General features: G+C 38.6%; 1 protein-coding gene across 2 annotated transcripts in view; it reads left to right on the top strand.

Moving 5' to 3' along the window:
• Positions 1 to 17906, top strand: part of SLC25A21 (solute carrier family 25 member 21) — a 444650-nt gene that overhangs the window by 383037 nt on the left and 43707 nt on the right. For both annotated transcript variants that reach the window (XR_004343804.1, XM_032593700.1), the window contains exons 4-6: positions 3611 to 3677; positions 10580 to 10639; positions 14429 to 14536. Coding sequence is in view for 1 of the 2 variants with exons in the window: in XM_032593700.1 (XP_032449591.1) it covers positions 3611 to 3677; positions 10580 to 10639; positions 14429 to 14536 (235 nt within the window). In the remaining variant the exon portion in view is untranslated. The remainder of the gene's footprint in view (positions 1 to 3610; positions 3678 to 10579; positions 10640 to 14428; positions 14537 to 17906) is intronic.

Genomic DNA, 17906 nt, shown 5'->3' with positions numbered 1-17906 from the left:
TGGAGGCGGTGGGGGTGGTGGAGGATGATTACACATGAAAGGAACTGAGCAGAGAGAAGGGAAGGAGGGCACATCAAGGAAGCATCGCCAACTTGAAGCAGAGGGCTCTGGACCTCCCAGCAGTTTTCGGATTAAATCCTTATGGTTCTCCCAGCTGCCTCTCTTACCTCCTGCCTTACACCTCTTTTTAATATTTTCTCCCATCATTTTTAAAATGAAGACCTTCTGTGTTACTTACAAGATTTCTGTCCTCCTTCAGAGAAGCAGTGCTCTACTTTAGGCAAAAGTTTGAAGTAAGGCAGAGTTTTCTCTTCAGGAAAGCACTTTCCCATATCCTCCTGTTATTTTTCTTAGAACAACAAAATCTGAGGGTTCGAGTGGACCCGTCTTGAGGGTGAGCAAGTTCATCTGTTGCTGTGTATATCCCATCTCTGGCATCCATTACAAGTGGCCATCCAGACTGCTTGACCACATGCCATGAAGGAGAACTCATCATTTTTCAGGAGAGACCATTCTATGTCCAGATAATTCTGACTATTAGGAGTACTTCCTTGTATTAAGCTCCTACTGGGCCAATAATTTGTCTTTTCTTGCTTCCACCTGTTGGTCCTAGTTCTACCACCTGGAAACAAACAGAAAAATCCAATCTCATTCCTGCATGCTCACCTTTCAAGAGATCATCACGTTCATTATGTTTCTCCCTATGATTGTTCTTCTCCAGGCTGAACAAGTGTTCTTCCTATAACTGTTCTCTGTTCTATGGGTTTTCAAGTACCTCTGTTATTAACAGGAACACTCAGTTATGGAAGCATTGCTTACTTAAAAGTTCTTAATTTTTCCCCCAAACCAGGTATAATCTTCCAGATATGGAAAACTCAGCACAGAAAGAACAGAACTAATGTCTTTCATTAGAAATATAGAACTTCTGCTCAAGAAAATCACATTTACCTTCTGGGAAGACCAAAGCTATGCTTAGTCACTCTCATGCTGAAAATTATGTGATAATTAATTTCTAATGAAATTTAAATGATAAAGAATGGTTAAATTTTAGAAGTGAATTTCAGGCGTCAGTAGTTGAAATTGGAATGGAAAGGAGGTAGGAGTATGAATTTCCATGGTTCTTCAAATCACGTGTCTGCTTTATTTCCTATTCATAAATCTAACACTATCCATTAAGTCAAAAACAGAGGTTAGACAGGGCACCTGGGCAACTCAGTCAGTTGAGCATCTGACTCTTAATTTTGGCTCAGGTCATGATATGGTTTGTGGGTTTGAGCCCAGCTTTGGGCTCTGTGCTGGAGGCATGGAACCTGCTTAGGATTCTCTCTCACACTCTCTCTCTTCCCCTCTCCTACTCATGCTCTCTCTCTCTTTCTCTCTAAAACAAATAAATAAACATTTTTTTTAAAAAACAGAGGGTAGAGTAAGCCCATATCAGGGGATCATTTGATTCCTTTCTTCCTCTTTATGAAATCCATATGCTTAACAAACATTTGTGTCCTGGTTACATATACACATCACTCTGGGGGTAAGCACACTAATGCACACTCAGCCCTCAAGGAGCTATCAATTAGAAGCTGTAAAACAAGCCCTTTGCTTTCCTAATTGAAGTATGCTCTGTAAGCCAGTGAATCAAGGAAGAGCAAGAGTTCACCACATTAGTTTGGGTGGCAAAGTGGATTAGGCTAAATAATTTCTTAACTTTCTTATTCCAGAAGCACAGCTAGAAGCAGAACCCAATGTAAGAATGTTGGAGTGAGGGATGCCTGGGTGGTTCAGTTGGTTAAGTGTCAGACTCTTGTTTTTCCTTTCAGGTCATGATCTCACGGTTTTGGGTATTTGAGCCCCAAGTGGGGCTCTACACTGGCAGCACAGAGCCTGCTTGGGATTCTCTCTCTCTCCCTCTCTCTCTGCCCCTCCCCTACTTGCGCTGTCTCTGTGTCTCTCAAAGAAACTTAAAAAAAAAAAAAAAAGAGGGTTGCCTGGGTGGCTCAGTAGGTTAAGCGTCCAACTGTGGCTCAGGTCATGATCTTGCAGTTTGTGAGTTCAAGCCCCACGTCGGGCTCTGTGCTGACAGCTCGGAGCCTGGAGCCTGCTTCGGATTCTGTGTCTCGCTTTCTCTCTGCCCCTCCCCTGCTCACACTCTGTCTCTCTCTGTCTCAAAAATAAATAAAACATTTTTAAAAAATGAAAAAAAAGAGAGAGAGAGAGAAAGTTGCAGTGAAGCTTGAAGGGTCAGAGAAGCTCCAGATCCATGTTAAATGGACATCCTAAAATGCACACACTTGAGTCCTGCCCTTTTCTATACTCATATATGGGTTCATCGAGAAGACTGATTATCAGGGCACCTGGGCGGCTCAGTCAGTTAAGCCTCCAACTTCACCTCAGGTCATGATTTTGTGGGTTCAAGTCCCACCTCTGGCTCTGCCCTGACAGCCTGGAGCCTGGAGCGTGGAGCCTGCTTCAGATTCTGTGTCTCCCTCTCTCTCTGCCCCTCCGCCGCTCATTCTCTCTCTCTCTCTCTCTCTCTCTCTCTCTCTCAAAAATGAGTAAACATTAAAAGATATTTTTTAAAAAAGAAATAAAACTGATTATCTCAGAAAAGAATGAGGAATATTCTATTTATGTATTTCAGGTTTAAAGTGAGTAAATGGCAGGGGTACCTGGCTGGCTCAGTCGGTAGGGCACCTGATTCTTGATCCTAGGGTCATGAGTTCAAGCCCCATGTTGGGCGGGAAGCCTACTTAAAAAGAAAACAGAAAACAGAAAAAAAAAAAGAAATGAGTGTATGGCATATATAATTTTTTCCAGGCAGACAAAATTGAAAATTTTGGATCTTAAAATCTAATATGAAATAAGTGGTGACATTTTATGAACCTTATATTAAGCATATGGCACTCGTTCTTGGTTTTGTTTTTTTGTTTGTTTCTAAAAACATTTGAATATATGACAAGTCCCTCAACATTGACAACAACAGTGTCATCTTGGGTACTGTTAAGACTGCATGTCAGCAAGCAAGTTTGACATTTCTTCTGTCAGCAACATATGTCCCTGACCTTCTATCTCCATCAAGGAAGTTAAAAAATTATGACTAACTCAGGACAAGGCTGGGAGCCCAGATTCCATGGCCATAGAGCTTGTTAGTTCCTTTGCGTTAGTAAAGCTAAAATTAAGGATTTGTGTCCCTTGGTAGCTCAGGAATTTCTGGTCTAGTGGGCTCAGGTCTCAGGTATAACTCTAACCTCATTTGGTAAAAAGGGAGAAAATGCACAACTGTTGACAGCTACCTACCATACAACTGAGGGAAAAAATTCAAGATTGCTTACAGTGAGTAAGGTCAAGTGCTGTAAGGTACAACTCATTGTTGTGTTTAGCAATGTACCTAGAGATTCCAGTCTCAGTATCATTTATTCTTCTGAATTTCATAGTGCTAAAAAATTTAGTATTCATAATCTCTGCACTTTAGAATTAAAACAAGAGAGGACTTCATGATTGGTGTCCTACATTGAATAATTGGGGATACTTTAAGATTAGTTGTTTTGTCCATAAACAAAGGCAGAATTACCTGTTGCCAGGTTCCTTTACATAAAATCTTTTATTTCTCCAATAGGCTGTTCGGTTTTTACAAGGGAATTCTGCCACCCATCTTGGCTGAAACACCAAAAAGAGCAGTGAAGGTAAGCTCTGTATACCTTTCCACCAAGGGAAAATAGACTGCAGTAACACCTTCAGCCCTAAAACATCCCACAACAAACTATGTGTCATTAATGTGAACTGAACATAAGATGGTAAAAATTTTAATGTGGAAATTATAACATAACTTTTATTATAATTAGGCGTGGTCACTCTCTTAAATACTGGTTTGTGGATTTTTTTTTCAGGTAAAGGCACTCCCTTCTGATGAGGAAATTATACAAAAATTACAGTGGTGAATGAAATTCATGTAATTGAACCACAGTGGCCACAAAATAGCTTGGACATTTTTTCAAAGCAATTCATAAATTTTCCTTGGGAGCAATAATTATTAGAGAGAGATGGAGAGGAGGGAAGAGTGGTAGAAAAACCTTTTTCCCTAAACCAGTTCCATTTTATGAACAGAGCAAACTAATAGAGTATATTTCTTTGTATATGATTCTCGTATAACACATTTATTTGGCATGCTAACTTCATTTCCTCCCCGCCTCCCAACCCCAGTCTCCTCTGTTAAAATTCTCTATTCTGGTTTTTACAAAATTATTACTTCCACTACGCCGATTTCCATTCTTTAACCACATAACTATGGAGGTTTATGTACTACTTACTGGTTCAGTGTCTGGATGGGAACATGGAGATCTGGCAGGACCCCCAGGGTAGAAAGAACTAAATCTGATCAGTCTTTGATATATGTTCTCTCGGATAGAATTTCTGATCACAGTGACTCTGGCTGGCAGTGCCCCCTCTCCCAGACCAGTGACATCACCAAATACGGCTTTGTCTTTCCATAAGAAGGATAACATACACTTAGACCGAAAGACTTCCTTTCCAACTAATGACATAAAGCTTCTTTCACTACATTATTCAGTATGTATTCCCAATATTCCTGAAAGGTAACAAGGGACAGTTTATATACTTTTACTCAGTAACTTAAGAGGGTAAGTTAACATTTAGGAGAAAATAACAGATATGCAGACACCAAACTTTTACATTATGTCAAAATAGTAATTTAATAGGGTTTAATTCGAGTCTAGAATTTAGAAAACAAAGCTTTAAAACATACTTCTCTATAAATTTGTCCCCTTTGTTGCCATACTTTTTGTGATCTTATATTATTACTTCAACACAAATTTCATTATAAGGATCTGAATCACAGTAAAGAATCTGGAAGAAGTTCACCAAAGTACACAAGAGGGCTGACTTGAATTATGAAATGGCTTCACTTGATAAAAGATTGCCCAAGTAAACAAACAGAGCGGAGTTCCTTTCAAAAGGAAAGTCACTTTGTCTCCATGGAATAATATATTCATTTGTTCAGTGTTTTACAGTATAAATGAAGTAAATTATACTTAAATTTTTTTCCTGGAATATTTTTCCTTAAGACTGTATATTGGAGACAAATTTAATTTAAATTTGAAGAGGATTAAAGTTTATCAGTGTTGAACAGTCTTTTATGTAAGAAAAAAAAAAGTTGAGCTTTACAAAACTGAGTTAGTCTCTACTTAAAAAAAAAAAAAAAGCAATGCTCCTTGCCAGAACAATGGTTAACAGATGAACTTTTGGGCAACTGGATATGGTATATGTGTCCCAGACATCTTGTTTCAAGTCAATTTTACCTTAAAATTATTGAGACATATGGTAAGTGCATTGGCTTTTTAAGTATAACTTGGAGTTAAGTGTATCTTTGCCAGATGGATAGCACTAGTTTTTCAATACGATTCATGAAAACATTTGTTTTATAGATATTTATCTTAGAATTTGTGAGAAAAGTGATCATCTGATTGTAATGATTTCATACATCATAAACTGCTTCATTGTATATCATCAAAGTTCACTTCAGAAAAAATATTCAGAGACCATATATATATGTATATATATAAATATACCCACACACACATGCACACATACATATGTATATGTACATATGGTCTGTGAATATATATGTATGTGTGTATTCCTTGGTACTGAAACTTCAATTACAATCATTATTATAATCAGAAATAATGTTAAGTTTTCTGTACTTTATTCTTTGAAATGAGATTCATCATTAAAATAAGAAGACTCATCGATGCTAAATAAATCAAACTTCCCCCTTTCACAAATTAAAACAGAATTAGTATTGCAGTTAGCAGAAGGAAATAAAGACCTCGGAAAGATACGAACTGGTCCCTTGGACATGGGAAGCACCACATTCCAGGTTCCAGGGTCTGGTCTTGAGATTCACAAGTCTAGAAACACCGTTTTTCCATGAACAGACTCTCAAGGATTGCCTAATACTAACCAGACTCATGAAAGAATATAAATTGTGAAGGCTGTTCACCACGATCCCTACACCTTCCATGGTGTCTACACATACTGGAAGCTCAGTCAATGTTAGATGCACAAATGAAACATATAGAGAGAGAAACAAAAAGTGTATTGATTTATAACAGGAGACATTCCTGTCCTATTCCCCAAAATTCCCATGTCTACTATTCAGTCTCTGGAATACCAAGACTTCCATTTCCAGCCAAGATAGAGTAACAGAGACCAGATTTTACTCTCCTGCCTGAAACAGCAACAATAAAAATGAACAAAATATATGAAACCACAATTTTCAAGACACTGGACATCAGACAAGGAAGGACAGAGACACAGGAAACAAATGAGATGAGCTCCATGGTTTGCCCCAACTTACCACCTTGAGAGGTTTGCCAGACCTAGGTCATGCAGGGGAGATGTAAGGAGAGCCCAGTGTACTCCCTGGGATGAGATGCAGCTGACGGGCTGGAGAGGGCAAAGCAGCTAAAGTTCACAGGACAGAGTACCAGAAAAAGAGAGCGCTCCTATGATCTGCAGAGGGACTCTGTAGATACTCAGGTGAGAACCGATGAGTACATGCATGTAAGAAAACTAGCAAGGCTTGGGAAAGATGTGTACAGAGCATTAGGGGGAACAGTGCTTGGCAAGCACATAGGGCTGGGAATGGTACCTGTTTCCACCAGCCAAACTGAAGGGCCTCCAAATGCACAGGGCATTAAGAGGAGTACTCAGAAGGGGTTTGCCTCAATAGCGGGGAATAATCAGCCCTAGTCTGAGCACTGCTTAGGTAGTTAAAAGCAAGATCCAAGTGGATCAGACTGTTTGCATGTAATTGAACTGCATCCCTGAACAGAATACCTGGGAGGTCAGGTTAGTCATCAGACTGCTTAGTGAGCATGAGATAAAGCAAAGGGAAAAGTGCTGGAGGGCTGTGTCACCCAGGCAAATGGTACCAACCTCCCCTGCCAAACCACAACCTGACACTTCTCCGTAGACTGTATGGCTTGTGCCCCTCTCCCTAGGTGAGACTATCAACTTCTAGATTCCAGTACATAGGTTATATATGACATAATTCATTTGGATTCCAGATTTTATATTCAGAATTCCCAAAAACTTGATTGGATATGAATGTTTTCAAAACTCTTTATTCATACCTCAGTATGACTTTGGGGAGGTAACTTTATTACATGTTGACCCCCCTAATTGTATCCTTATAGAGTAACCTCATATCTCACATGATAGGGTACTTTTATCACATCTATGCATTGATCAGTGTTGTGAATGAGAAATTACCGAGAAGTATCATGAAAGCCATAAAGCAGTAGTGTTGTATAGAGAGGAATTAAAATAATAGCTAATCTCCTAGTTCCTAAGAATACAGTTCTGGCATAATATCTTCTAATCTTTGAACATGTGACATTCAGTAAATATTTGTTGAATGAATGAATGTTTTTTTTAGTAAATATCGGTTTCAGACTGTAGTAATGACATTTACATAATTTTACTATTACTGAAACTTTGTTTTAAAAGATTTTAGCTTTTCCTTCCTTAAGATCCTGTATTATTTATTTGAAGCACTATCTGCTTATTAGAATATATGATAATATATTGTTCATTACTTTTGAATTCAGTACATTAACAATTCATCACTATGATCTATGGGGCTTCTTTATTCTCTGGAACCAGAATCATTTCATCCTAGCCATTCACTGAAAGTTTCCAGAAAAGTCTGATGAGCACCAATCAGCTAATTAATAGTAGTTTGGTTTTTAAAAACAATTTTAGAGATGGGGAAATGAAGAGCCTAAAATTGCCCCAAAACATAGACTTGGGATTCCCTGTGAGAATTGCTACAGTGACAGGCCAAGTCCATGTCCCCAGACTTCTCCCTTGAGATCCCAATATGGTCCTTAATCCTTCATAATTACAGAAAAGTGGAAAGAAAGAGAAAGAAAGAAAGAAAGAAAGAAAGAAAGAAAGAAAGAGAGAAAGAAAGAAAGAAAGGAAGGAAGGAAGGAAGGAAGGAAGGAAGGAAGGAAGGAAAGAAAGAAGGAGGAAGGAAAGAAAGACAAAGAGAAGAAAGAAAGAAAGAAAGAAAGAAAGAAAGAAAGAAAGAGAAAGAGAGGAAGGAAGGAAGGAAGGAAGGAAGACAAAAATCAAAACCGCCTCCTCACAGCGGAAGGGAACCAGGTAGTGAGGCCTCTTGTGAGGTCCATCCATCCCAGAACTTCCTTGAACCCAATGTTCAGTGTTTTCAAATGTGGGCCATGACACATGAGTCCTAAAATCAACTTAGTGGGTTACTAGATTTAATGGGTCATGACCAGAATTTTTTTTCATGAAACAGAATAGAAACATAGTGCATTACACATAGTGAAGGGGTAAACATTGTTTTAGAGCAATATTTTGTTTCAGTTAATATAAGTGTATACTGCATTCATGCATGCACGTGCATGTGCGTGTGTGTGTGTGTGTGTGTGTGTGTGCGTGTATGTGTGTTAGTGTTACATAAATACTTTTTACCTAGATTGTGGTCAGAAAAGTTTGAAATCTTCTGCATTGAGGGACTTCTAGGGTCAGGGAAGACAAGACCTCAACAGCAAGAAAACTCAAGGGCAGAGAATCCCAAACTGTCAACAATCACGGCTCAGCGATGAGTGAGCACGTATTGTGGTTGAGAGTATACACAGACTTTGCAGTTATGGAGGGGAGTGTCAGTCCTTCCACTCACTAGCTGCAGGACATGTATCTACAAAATGAGAATCATAGTTTTACTATACCCTGTTGCCTGATGGGTTTGTATGGGTTCGATGCAGTAGCACATGCAAAGGCCTTAGCATGTTTTCTGGACCACAGCTGGCTATCATAGGTGATACAAATAACTAAGGATACTAAGGATCTGTGGCTTCTTTATTAGTCAAAGTAAAGAAAGAGAATAAAAACTAGGATATTCTGAAAGTCCTCTTCATGTCAGGCATGTCATAAAACCTTACTTAAATTCTGTTATTTTTTTTTTAATTTTATTTATTTATTTTGAAAGAGAGAGAGAGAGAGAGAGAGAGAGAGAACAAGTGGGGGAGGGGCAAACAGCAGGAGAGACAGAATCCCAAGCAGGCTCTGAACTCACAAACCGCGAGATCATGACCTGAGTCAAGATCAAGAGTCAGATGCTTAACCAACTGCACCACCCAGGCGCCGCTTAAATTCTATTATTTAAGGAATACTCTAGAAGGTAAGTTTTGTGTTCTCCAAGGCAAGAAAGGTCAGGTGACTTGCCCATGCTTTCACAGCTAAGTAGCATAGGCAGGTTTCAGTCCCAGGACTGCTCCCCTCAAACCCCAGCAAGGTGACTGTCAAAGAATAGTGATGATAATGACCATTAAAAAATGAAGGAAAAAACTTATCTTTAAAGCCTAAGACAATAACTTTTCCTTCCAAAAGTCTACATCCATAGTTGAGCTATAGAAGCATGACACAAAAGTCATTCCTGAGTCTTTAAAAGGATCAAAATCTACCCAGTGATAAAATGATTTTAGGTCTACCCAACAACTCATAGAGCCATGTCTACATGGAACTACCTCCTTCTAACAACAGAGTATTATTTAACCCTCAATTGCACTTTTTTTCCTTCCCCCATTTTATTGGATTATAAAGTATAGAGTAGAAGACACTTGAGACCATGCCATTTCTGGGGTCTTAAAAATCAGACCCTAGCAGGACCTAAGATTGTGCCCTATCAGTGATATAGGCAGCTACCTAAAAGAGCACCCAGGAGCAAAACATCATGATCAAGCAGAGTCGTTGCCCAAAATGCAGAGTATAGAAAGAGAGGAGAGAAATGTATTGGGGAACATTGTATGAAGTCTGATTAGATTTGCCTCCATAGAAATTTATTTGCAGAGAAAATTCTATTACATGTTACCTAATGAAGGAATATACAAAATATTCATCATCATCAAATTTTAAAGGAAGGAATAAACAGCGCTCTTTCTTTATTCACGTTGAAGACAGTCTTGCTTTAAGTCAGGATGGACAAGCTGACCTCATTAGGTCTTTCTCTGTTTTACCATGCCGTCTTCGTCATCAGTGAGTGTTTAGACATTCCATGAAACAAGAGAGATACACAGCAATATAAATTCAAGTTAAAGATGAGAAGTGGATGTCTTTTACAAGTGGGCTAGAAAATTGGGCATTCACTGGGAAAGCAGTTCAGAGAGAAAACATAGGAGACCAGAGATTTCAGGTCTCTATGCCTATAATTTTGAATCACTGCCATAAAAAAGAAGTCTATTGATGTCTGGGGAAACTGAAAATGGTCATGGTAAATGGAAGCTGTATGCTTCATTTACTGCTATAAAGGATTCCATCAGCTCTTCTGTAGGTTATTATAGTTGCATTTGAAAATGCCAATGGTAAAGTAAGATTCAATAGTAACTACCCGAGACCAGATTAAAAACTATGTTCGATGGTTTATCATTTTCTAAAATGCTGGTTAATATAATGATTGACTAAAGAAATTTGAGTCAATTAAAGGGTTTGTTGCAGGAAATTGTTATAAATCTCTGGGTTTGGTTTTATTTCACAGTTTTTCACCTTCGAGCAGTACAAGAAATTGCTAGGATATGTGTCACTGTCACCAGCATTGGTAAGTGAGAGTATTTATTATACTTAAGTGTGTGAGTTATTTCATAAAGGAAAATCTGGAAACAAAAACCCTTTTGATTCCCCAAGCCTAGCTACTAAAATATGAATTCGAGTTATTCAATGTTCAGCTACTTGTTGAAAGCCATCTTCCTAATAACTCACAATTTGGCTATTTTATAGTTCCCGGTGATGAATTTATGGCAACAATGATATGTGTGGAAGGACTCATATGAGATATGGTCAAGAATATAAAATAAAGAGTACATTTGTCAAAGATTCTGTTAAAGCCAAAACATGCATATGTTTACCTACATACTGAACGTATCTATTTGTGCAAAAGTCAGTATGCCTAAAACATTTCCTAACAGGTCACTTTTCCAGCTTTTGCTCAAGCTGTAGTAAATAAATATAGGACTTCAAGTCACCCTGTAGTCAGATGCAGAAGGGCCTTTTGTAGTTAAGAACAGTGATGTTACAATGACACATCTCAGTTGGGGTGCCTGGGTGGCTCAGTCGATTAAGCCTCCGACTCTGTTTCAACTCAGGTCATGATCTCATGGTTCGTGGGATCAAGCCCCAAGTTGGGCTGTGCTGACAGCATGGAGCCTGCTTGGGATTCTCTCTCTGCCCAACCCACCCCCACTCTCTCTTTCTCTCTCAAAATAAATAAATAAACTTAAAAAAAAACAGTGACACATCTCAGCTATTACAAGAAAATCATTTGGTGATTTGAACATTTCTCCATGCCACTCCTCTCCTTCTTGGTGACTTTGCTGCTTTTCACAAGACAGATTATATCGACCAAATGGGTTTTACAAGTATGTGTGCAACAAGAGCCCAAGAGAGAGAAAATGCACTATCTTTTTCTCCCACCAAATCTGGAAAACAAAGCAAAACAACATATGCATTGGTCCTCTAACTGACAGTGTACCTTCCAGCCCCTGGAAAAGTCCCCCAGTTTATCTTCTCAAATGTACCTCAAAACTCAACCAGAGAGGCAGTGTTCTGAGCTTCAACTTTTCAGTTACTTAACTTGTAAAGGTTCACTTCAGAATATTTACTCTGCCAAATAAACTGTCCAAGAAGAAGTATCTGTTATTTTTAAAACCATACATGCCTCTTTTCTAGGAAGGATCCTGTTAGGAGACTTCTTGTCCAGCCTCCTGCCTAGACAAGTTGGCTGTGAAGTAACCTTGAATGGAGGAAGTGGCAGAATGAGTCCTAATATTAGCTAAGATTTTTTTTAATGCCTTGCTGTCGTCTCTTAATGTCACTCTGAACTTTGAAAACATCTTGGTAAAGAGAGGATTAAAAACTTCCTAGCAAAAGACAATAAAATGTGGTCTCCAGAGGGCCAGCTGGCTGTTCCAGTGTCGAACATTGGTACCATGTGAGGGACGGCAGTTCTCTCCACTCTTGAGAATTAAAACAGAAAAGCATTTGGCCACTCGAGCTACTATAACTGAATGCATGCAAACTGTAGGCAGTTTTTCTCTTTCCTTGAACTCATTTATTCCAGCTTCTTTTTGATATAGCTAGACACTTAAACAGCCCTTAAATGTCCCCTGGTTCTCTCACATGAAAAGCCTAGGGGGCTGGGAACCCAACTATTACCGCTGGTCTCTGGAATAATCTAAGTAACATGATCTGCTGATAGCTGATCAATTCTTTTGACAAGGGACTGCTGAACACTAGTCCTGACAGCAAATGTAGCTGAGTTTTATAGAAGAGGAAAAAAGTGAATTACTTGGAAGGTTGCATATAGTAAGTAATAAAAACCTGAACATCTGGATTTTAGCTTTCCTAGTCAGAAGAGTTTGGGACTAGTATTTGTGTGTGTGTGTGTGTGTGTGTGTGTGTGTGTGTGTGTGTGTCACACACACACACGTTTTGGGTTCCGTGATGAAAATCTGAGATAAATGAATAAAATATTTGGTCTGTTACCCTATACAAATATGTTTAAAACCGTAATGAAGGGGCATGAAAGGAAAACATTAATTATTCCCTCTCTCCTTGAATCTGTATGCTATCCCATTCTTCCTCTTCATTTTTATGTGCAACAGGAACAATGGCTTTTGTATAGCACTTTACAAAGGGCTTCACACATTGTTTTGATCCTCGTAATTCCCTTATGAGTTAGGGAGATTAGATATCATTGTCCCCATTTTACAGATGAGAAAACCATGGCTTAAGAAAGGTTCAGTGATTTAGACACAGAGCTGCCACTAGCACATGTTACCTTTGTGTGAGTTGTGAAAAGGCGCCCTTTCTCCTGACTGATACCTCTCCAGAGGTCCAGCTTGGCAAGTGGGATGCAGGCTGGGTTTCAGACGCGCGCGCGCGCACACACACACACACACACACCCCTTTTTCTGTGCACAAACTACTGTACATGGCAGCTGTGGTCATACATCCAATCAGTGGCACGACCAGGACCTAAACTCAGACCTCCTGGCTCTGGATGCTCCCTTGTTCTATCTTGCCTTTTCTTCCAAGGTTATGAATTATTCCTGTCTCTTTTCTCTTTTGGTCTCCTATTTGAAGAAATTAGAAACCCCTGATAAGAGCTATGTGTTCTTTGCTCTTCATTGGCTTTTTTCTTCTTTTGGTTGTATATACTATTACCTCTTCTGGAATTAGAGCTTCAGCGCTAAAGGATTTTTTTTCAGCATCTGTTTTGGAGATTTGAGGCTTTATTTCATTTTGTTTTTCTGGAGTGTGTGTGTGTGTGTGTGTGTGTGTGTGTGTGTGTGTGTTAATTGTTCTGGTTAACTTTTTAAAAATTTTTTTAAACATTTTATTTTTGAGAGAGACAAAACACGAGTGGGGGAGGGGCAGACAGAGAGGGAGACACAGAATCCGAAGCAGGCTCCAGGCTCTGAGCTGTCAGCACAGAGCCAGTTGCAGGGCTCGAACTCAGAGCCGTGAGATCATGACCTGAGCTGAAGTCGGATGTTCAATGGACTGAGCCACCCAGGTGCCCCTGTTCTGGTTATTTTCGATACAGATTTTCTGAAAAACCCTTAAGCATTTTACTTTGAGGAAAATTCTAGAAAGTTGTTCTTTTTTAATTTCTTGCAGAAATTCTTAATTGAGAGCAAGTAAGAACCTGACATCATCCTTTGATGTTCTAGATTTTAGCTGAGCCTTCAGAACAACCTAGCCATTTCTGATCTCAACTTTTATTCCTCAGCTTCTATGGCTAGAAGAATAGGGCGGTTGTCTGTTTTTTTAAATAGGGAAAGGATGAATAAAAATTTTTTGTTAATTATCTAGAATAGTGACTCTAACAACAGGGCTATACATTTAAATGTTTTCAGCTGCAGTGTTTGGTCACCTGAAACTCAGCTTTTTATAAACATTTTATTTTTGATTCTGCTCCTTGAATTTTTTTAGATGCTCAATAAGGATTTAAGTTAGCTGTTTTAAAAATGAAGCTCTCTTTTTACAGGCCAAACTCTCTTTTAATTGTTACATGTGCAGATGTTTTAGTATCCACCTTAAATCACTAAAACAATCTTTCTTTTCATTAAGGAAAAAGTCGTTGTTGATGGGGCTTTGACATTTTATTTTGAATTGTTAGGATGTGGTTTGTGGCTTCTGTAATTTCTTCTTCATGAATTGTCAGCATCTAATCAAGAACTAAAGCTGTTTAGTAATGGTATATGGTGCATTTATGTAAGTTTCTTCATTCTCAACATAACATTCAGCTGCAGAGTGTAACGAGTAGGATGTTTAACCTAGTACACATAACTTGTTTTAAAATATTGATTGATTTCATTTTTTATAGACATTTGCCATTGCTGGATTAGGATCTGGACTAACAGAAGCTATCGTGGTTAACCCTTTTGAGGTAGTAAAGGTTGGCTTGCAAGCGAATCGGAACAAATTTACAGAGGTAATCACTTAATGTTTTCCTATTGGTGATGGAACATAAAAAATTGTTTTATATATAGTGGGTGTATATGTATATATATATAATTATGAGCCCAGCTCTTACTCACTTGTTAAAGCTGTAGCAAATTATTGTTAAGGAAGTAGCATAAGAAAAAGTCAAATTTCTTCCACAAGGAAAGTGTTAACAAAAATATACTAAAGTCTGATGGGCAAACACATGTTTACCTGTTTTTATTTTAGATTTGTAATGTAATCTATAGTGACTTATTTGGAAATGTTTTCCCTACTTTTGGCAAAACTTCTATTTCATATTATACTGGAAAAGATTGAAGCAAACATCACTGAGGTGAGAATTTTGTGCCTTTTAAAAAAAATTATGAAGTCATTTTTTAAAATTACCTCACTCCTTTCTCCACTCCACCCACCTCCTTCCCCCAAAGATTCTGATAATCTGTCAAGCTTGTCTTTTGGGTTAATTGGAATGAGCAAGTTACTAAACCTGTATAGACGTCACCCCTTGGACAATGATGGGTCCTGACATTTAATCACTGGTACATGATGTTCCATGAAGACAGCTTCCCTTGGTGTATGCTGCCTTCACTTCCTCCCAGTTGCCTAATAATTCCCTTAAAACCCCCAAGTCCAACTGTTCTTATTTTATTCTTTTGGGTGCCAAGCACAAGGTAGGGAGAAAAGGAGATTGGCATTCCAGGTCCTTCCTCAGCATTTTAATTTAATTCCACAACTGGGTAGCATGTGGTGTAAATTGCCTTGGAGTATCTGCTGACCTGAAGTTCTCGGTAGAATAGTTCCCCTGCCTACTACTTAAGCAGCTGCTAATGGGTGGAGACCCCCCTCACTCCCACCCTGCTTCCTGCCTGCTGATACTGCCTGAGAGCTCCCTGGCAACTTCTTAAGCAGGGGTGTGGGAAAGGAGAAGGGGGCCCAGCTCACCTGTAGCTGCCAAGACCCAAGGGGGACAGGGTTGGGCTGCTTCAGCAGATGCTCTCCACTCAGATGAAGTCAATCCTAATTAAGGGTGATTTTTTTTTAAGTTTCAAAAAGTTGCCTTAATTAAAGTGATATATAGAGCACTTTGGAAAAGATTGACAATTGTTGTATTGCCCTGGTCTTTGTTTCTGTTTTGTTTTCTATTTCCTTGAATGAAGGAAAAAGGTGATAAGGAATAGGAAGAAAAGAGAGAAACGCTTTTCCAATGCCCTATCGAAATGGAGCAGCCCCCATGAAATCTGTTCAAGGAAATTTTGATTTGTTAGACAAGCAGAATTACCAACTAGAAGAAAATTTTGGAGCTCCTCCCCTGGATGGCCTCATTTTAGTCATTGGGAAGTTTGTCAGGGCAGCAAGAGGGGGGCAAAGGAAAACAGGTATTCAACTACTGTCCTTTATCAAGGTAGCACGTAACCAGAGGGACGGAAATGGGACAGAGCACCAAGGAGCACTCATGGGAATGAAAATAATGAGTTATCACAGCACCTCTGCTCATGCCTAATGTTCTTTTTCTCTCCTCTGCCCTCAAGGAGGTTCTACACTGAGGCCAAGTAATAATTGCTAATGTGTTGCATGTGCTAAGGCCTTGCTAAAACGTGGTAAACACCCTTCCAGCCTAACGCAAGAATGCTGCATGTGAACGTGTTCCCAGTTCACTTAGAACAGTGTGGTGTGTATAAATTGTTTATGTGTATGCAGGCAGGCATTTTTTAAGTGGGGGAGAACAGACACCTGTTTGGGGTCATTTCCTTGCAGAATCTTCTGAACTAGATTCACTTTTAGATATTTGCTTAGACCAAACAAAAATTTTGGGTACCTTATAGCCTTCAACAAGTCAGAGGTGGTCACATATGTCAGCATTTATTTCCAGCAACTATCAGTAGCTGAACTGAGGTGGTGCTTTATAGACAATATTGATCAAATGGAAAAGTAGTTAGTAGTACATAGTCACCCAACATAAAGTAATGGAACTACACTTTCTGGAAAAAAAAATCTGAGAGGAATAGATGACAAGAATAACAAATTTGGATCTAGTTATTTAAAAGTAACTACTGGTCATTTTTGGCAAATGTAGCTATTTCCTATGTCTTTTGTCTGGGACCCACTAACTCTAAAGCCTTCCTCCGTTGACTAGCACTTTCTTTTATCCAAAAAGGAGATACCCTTTTGTTACTCTGTGCCTGGGTTGACTTAATCCAGTTTTCAGGTGTTCCCACTTCAGCATTTGTATGGTCAAGAATAATTATTGCTTTCTTCACTCTGAGGCTTTTTTGGTTGTCAAGAAGTATGTGTGTTGGAGGTGGTGGGTAGGGTGGGGAAGAGAAAGGAAGGGAAAAAGGAATTAATTTAATGCTCAATGCATTTCAAGATTATACTCTTTTAAGAAAAAAATTTTTAGTCCAAGTGTGAAAGTCATGCATACAAAAACTATATATTTCTATATGTAAGTATGTAAACATACTAAAAGTGATCAAGACTCCAGAGCAGTTCTGGCCAATAGAAATATAATTTAAGCCACATTTTCTAGTACCTATATTTAAAAAGATCAAAAGAAACATGACATTAATTTAATACTACACTTTATTTATTTTGATTTATTTAACTCAGTGCATCTAAAATACTGTCATTTCAACATGTGATCAGTGTAAAAATTATATGAGGTTATTTTACACTCTTTTTCCTATTTGGTCTTTAAATTTCATGTGTATTTTATGCTTACAAGTACATTTCAATTTGAACTAGGGCATTTCAAGTGTTCAATAGCGACGTATGGGTAGTGATTTCTTTATAAGACAGTGCAGTCCGTCATGCAAAGGAATTCATACAAACTTATAAATTATGATTACCTCTAGAAAGGAGGTCTAGAATAGGGGAGTGGAAGGTGAGAGTTTAAGGGAAGGGCTTTGTGTGGAATGTTTAACATGAGAATGTATTCAGCATTACCTGTGACCATTTAGTTTAAAAAGTAACACTTTCGTTGTAGAAAATTTAGAAAATACAGAACAGTATAAAGAAAAGTATGTAATCCAAAAGAAGTGTTCTGTGGCTCTACCAGGATCAAGCCTCCCTTTAGGGAGAAGGTTCTCAGCTGATTTAGGTAGGAATGATTTGCTGGCTCATCTTAAGGCTCAATATTGCATAATTCAGTTTCCATTGCTTCATTGACAGTAGCAGAAACCCTCATTTTCCCCTGCTCTATAATTTCTTTAAAAATTTTAAACCTTACATACAGACTATTGAAGAACATATATAAACAGAACTGTCTAGAACAGGAAAGCAATTGGTGAACTGGCAAAGCAGGCCCAGGGTTTGAGAGAGATGCACCCATCATGCTCTTTACCATTTCCTAACATTGTGGC

The sequence above is a fragment of the Lynx canadensis genome, chromosome B3 (assembly GCF_007474595.2).
Source record: "Lynx canadensis isolate LIC74 chromosome B3, mLynCan4.pri.v2, whole genome shotgun sequence".
NCBI classification, from domain to species: domain Eukaryota; kingdom Metazoa; phylum Chordata; class Mammalia; order Carnivora; family Felidae; genus Lynx; species Lynx canadensis.
Note: the sequence above shows the minus strand (reverse complement) of the source record. Positions and strands in the feature narration are given on the sequence as shown.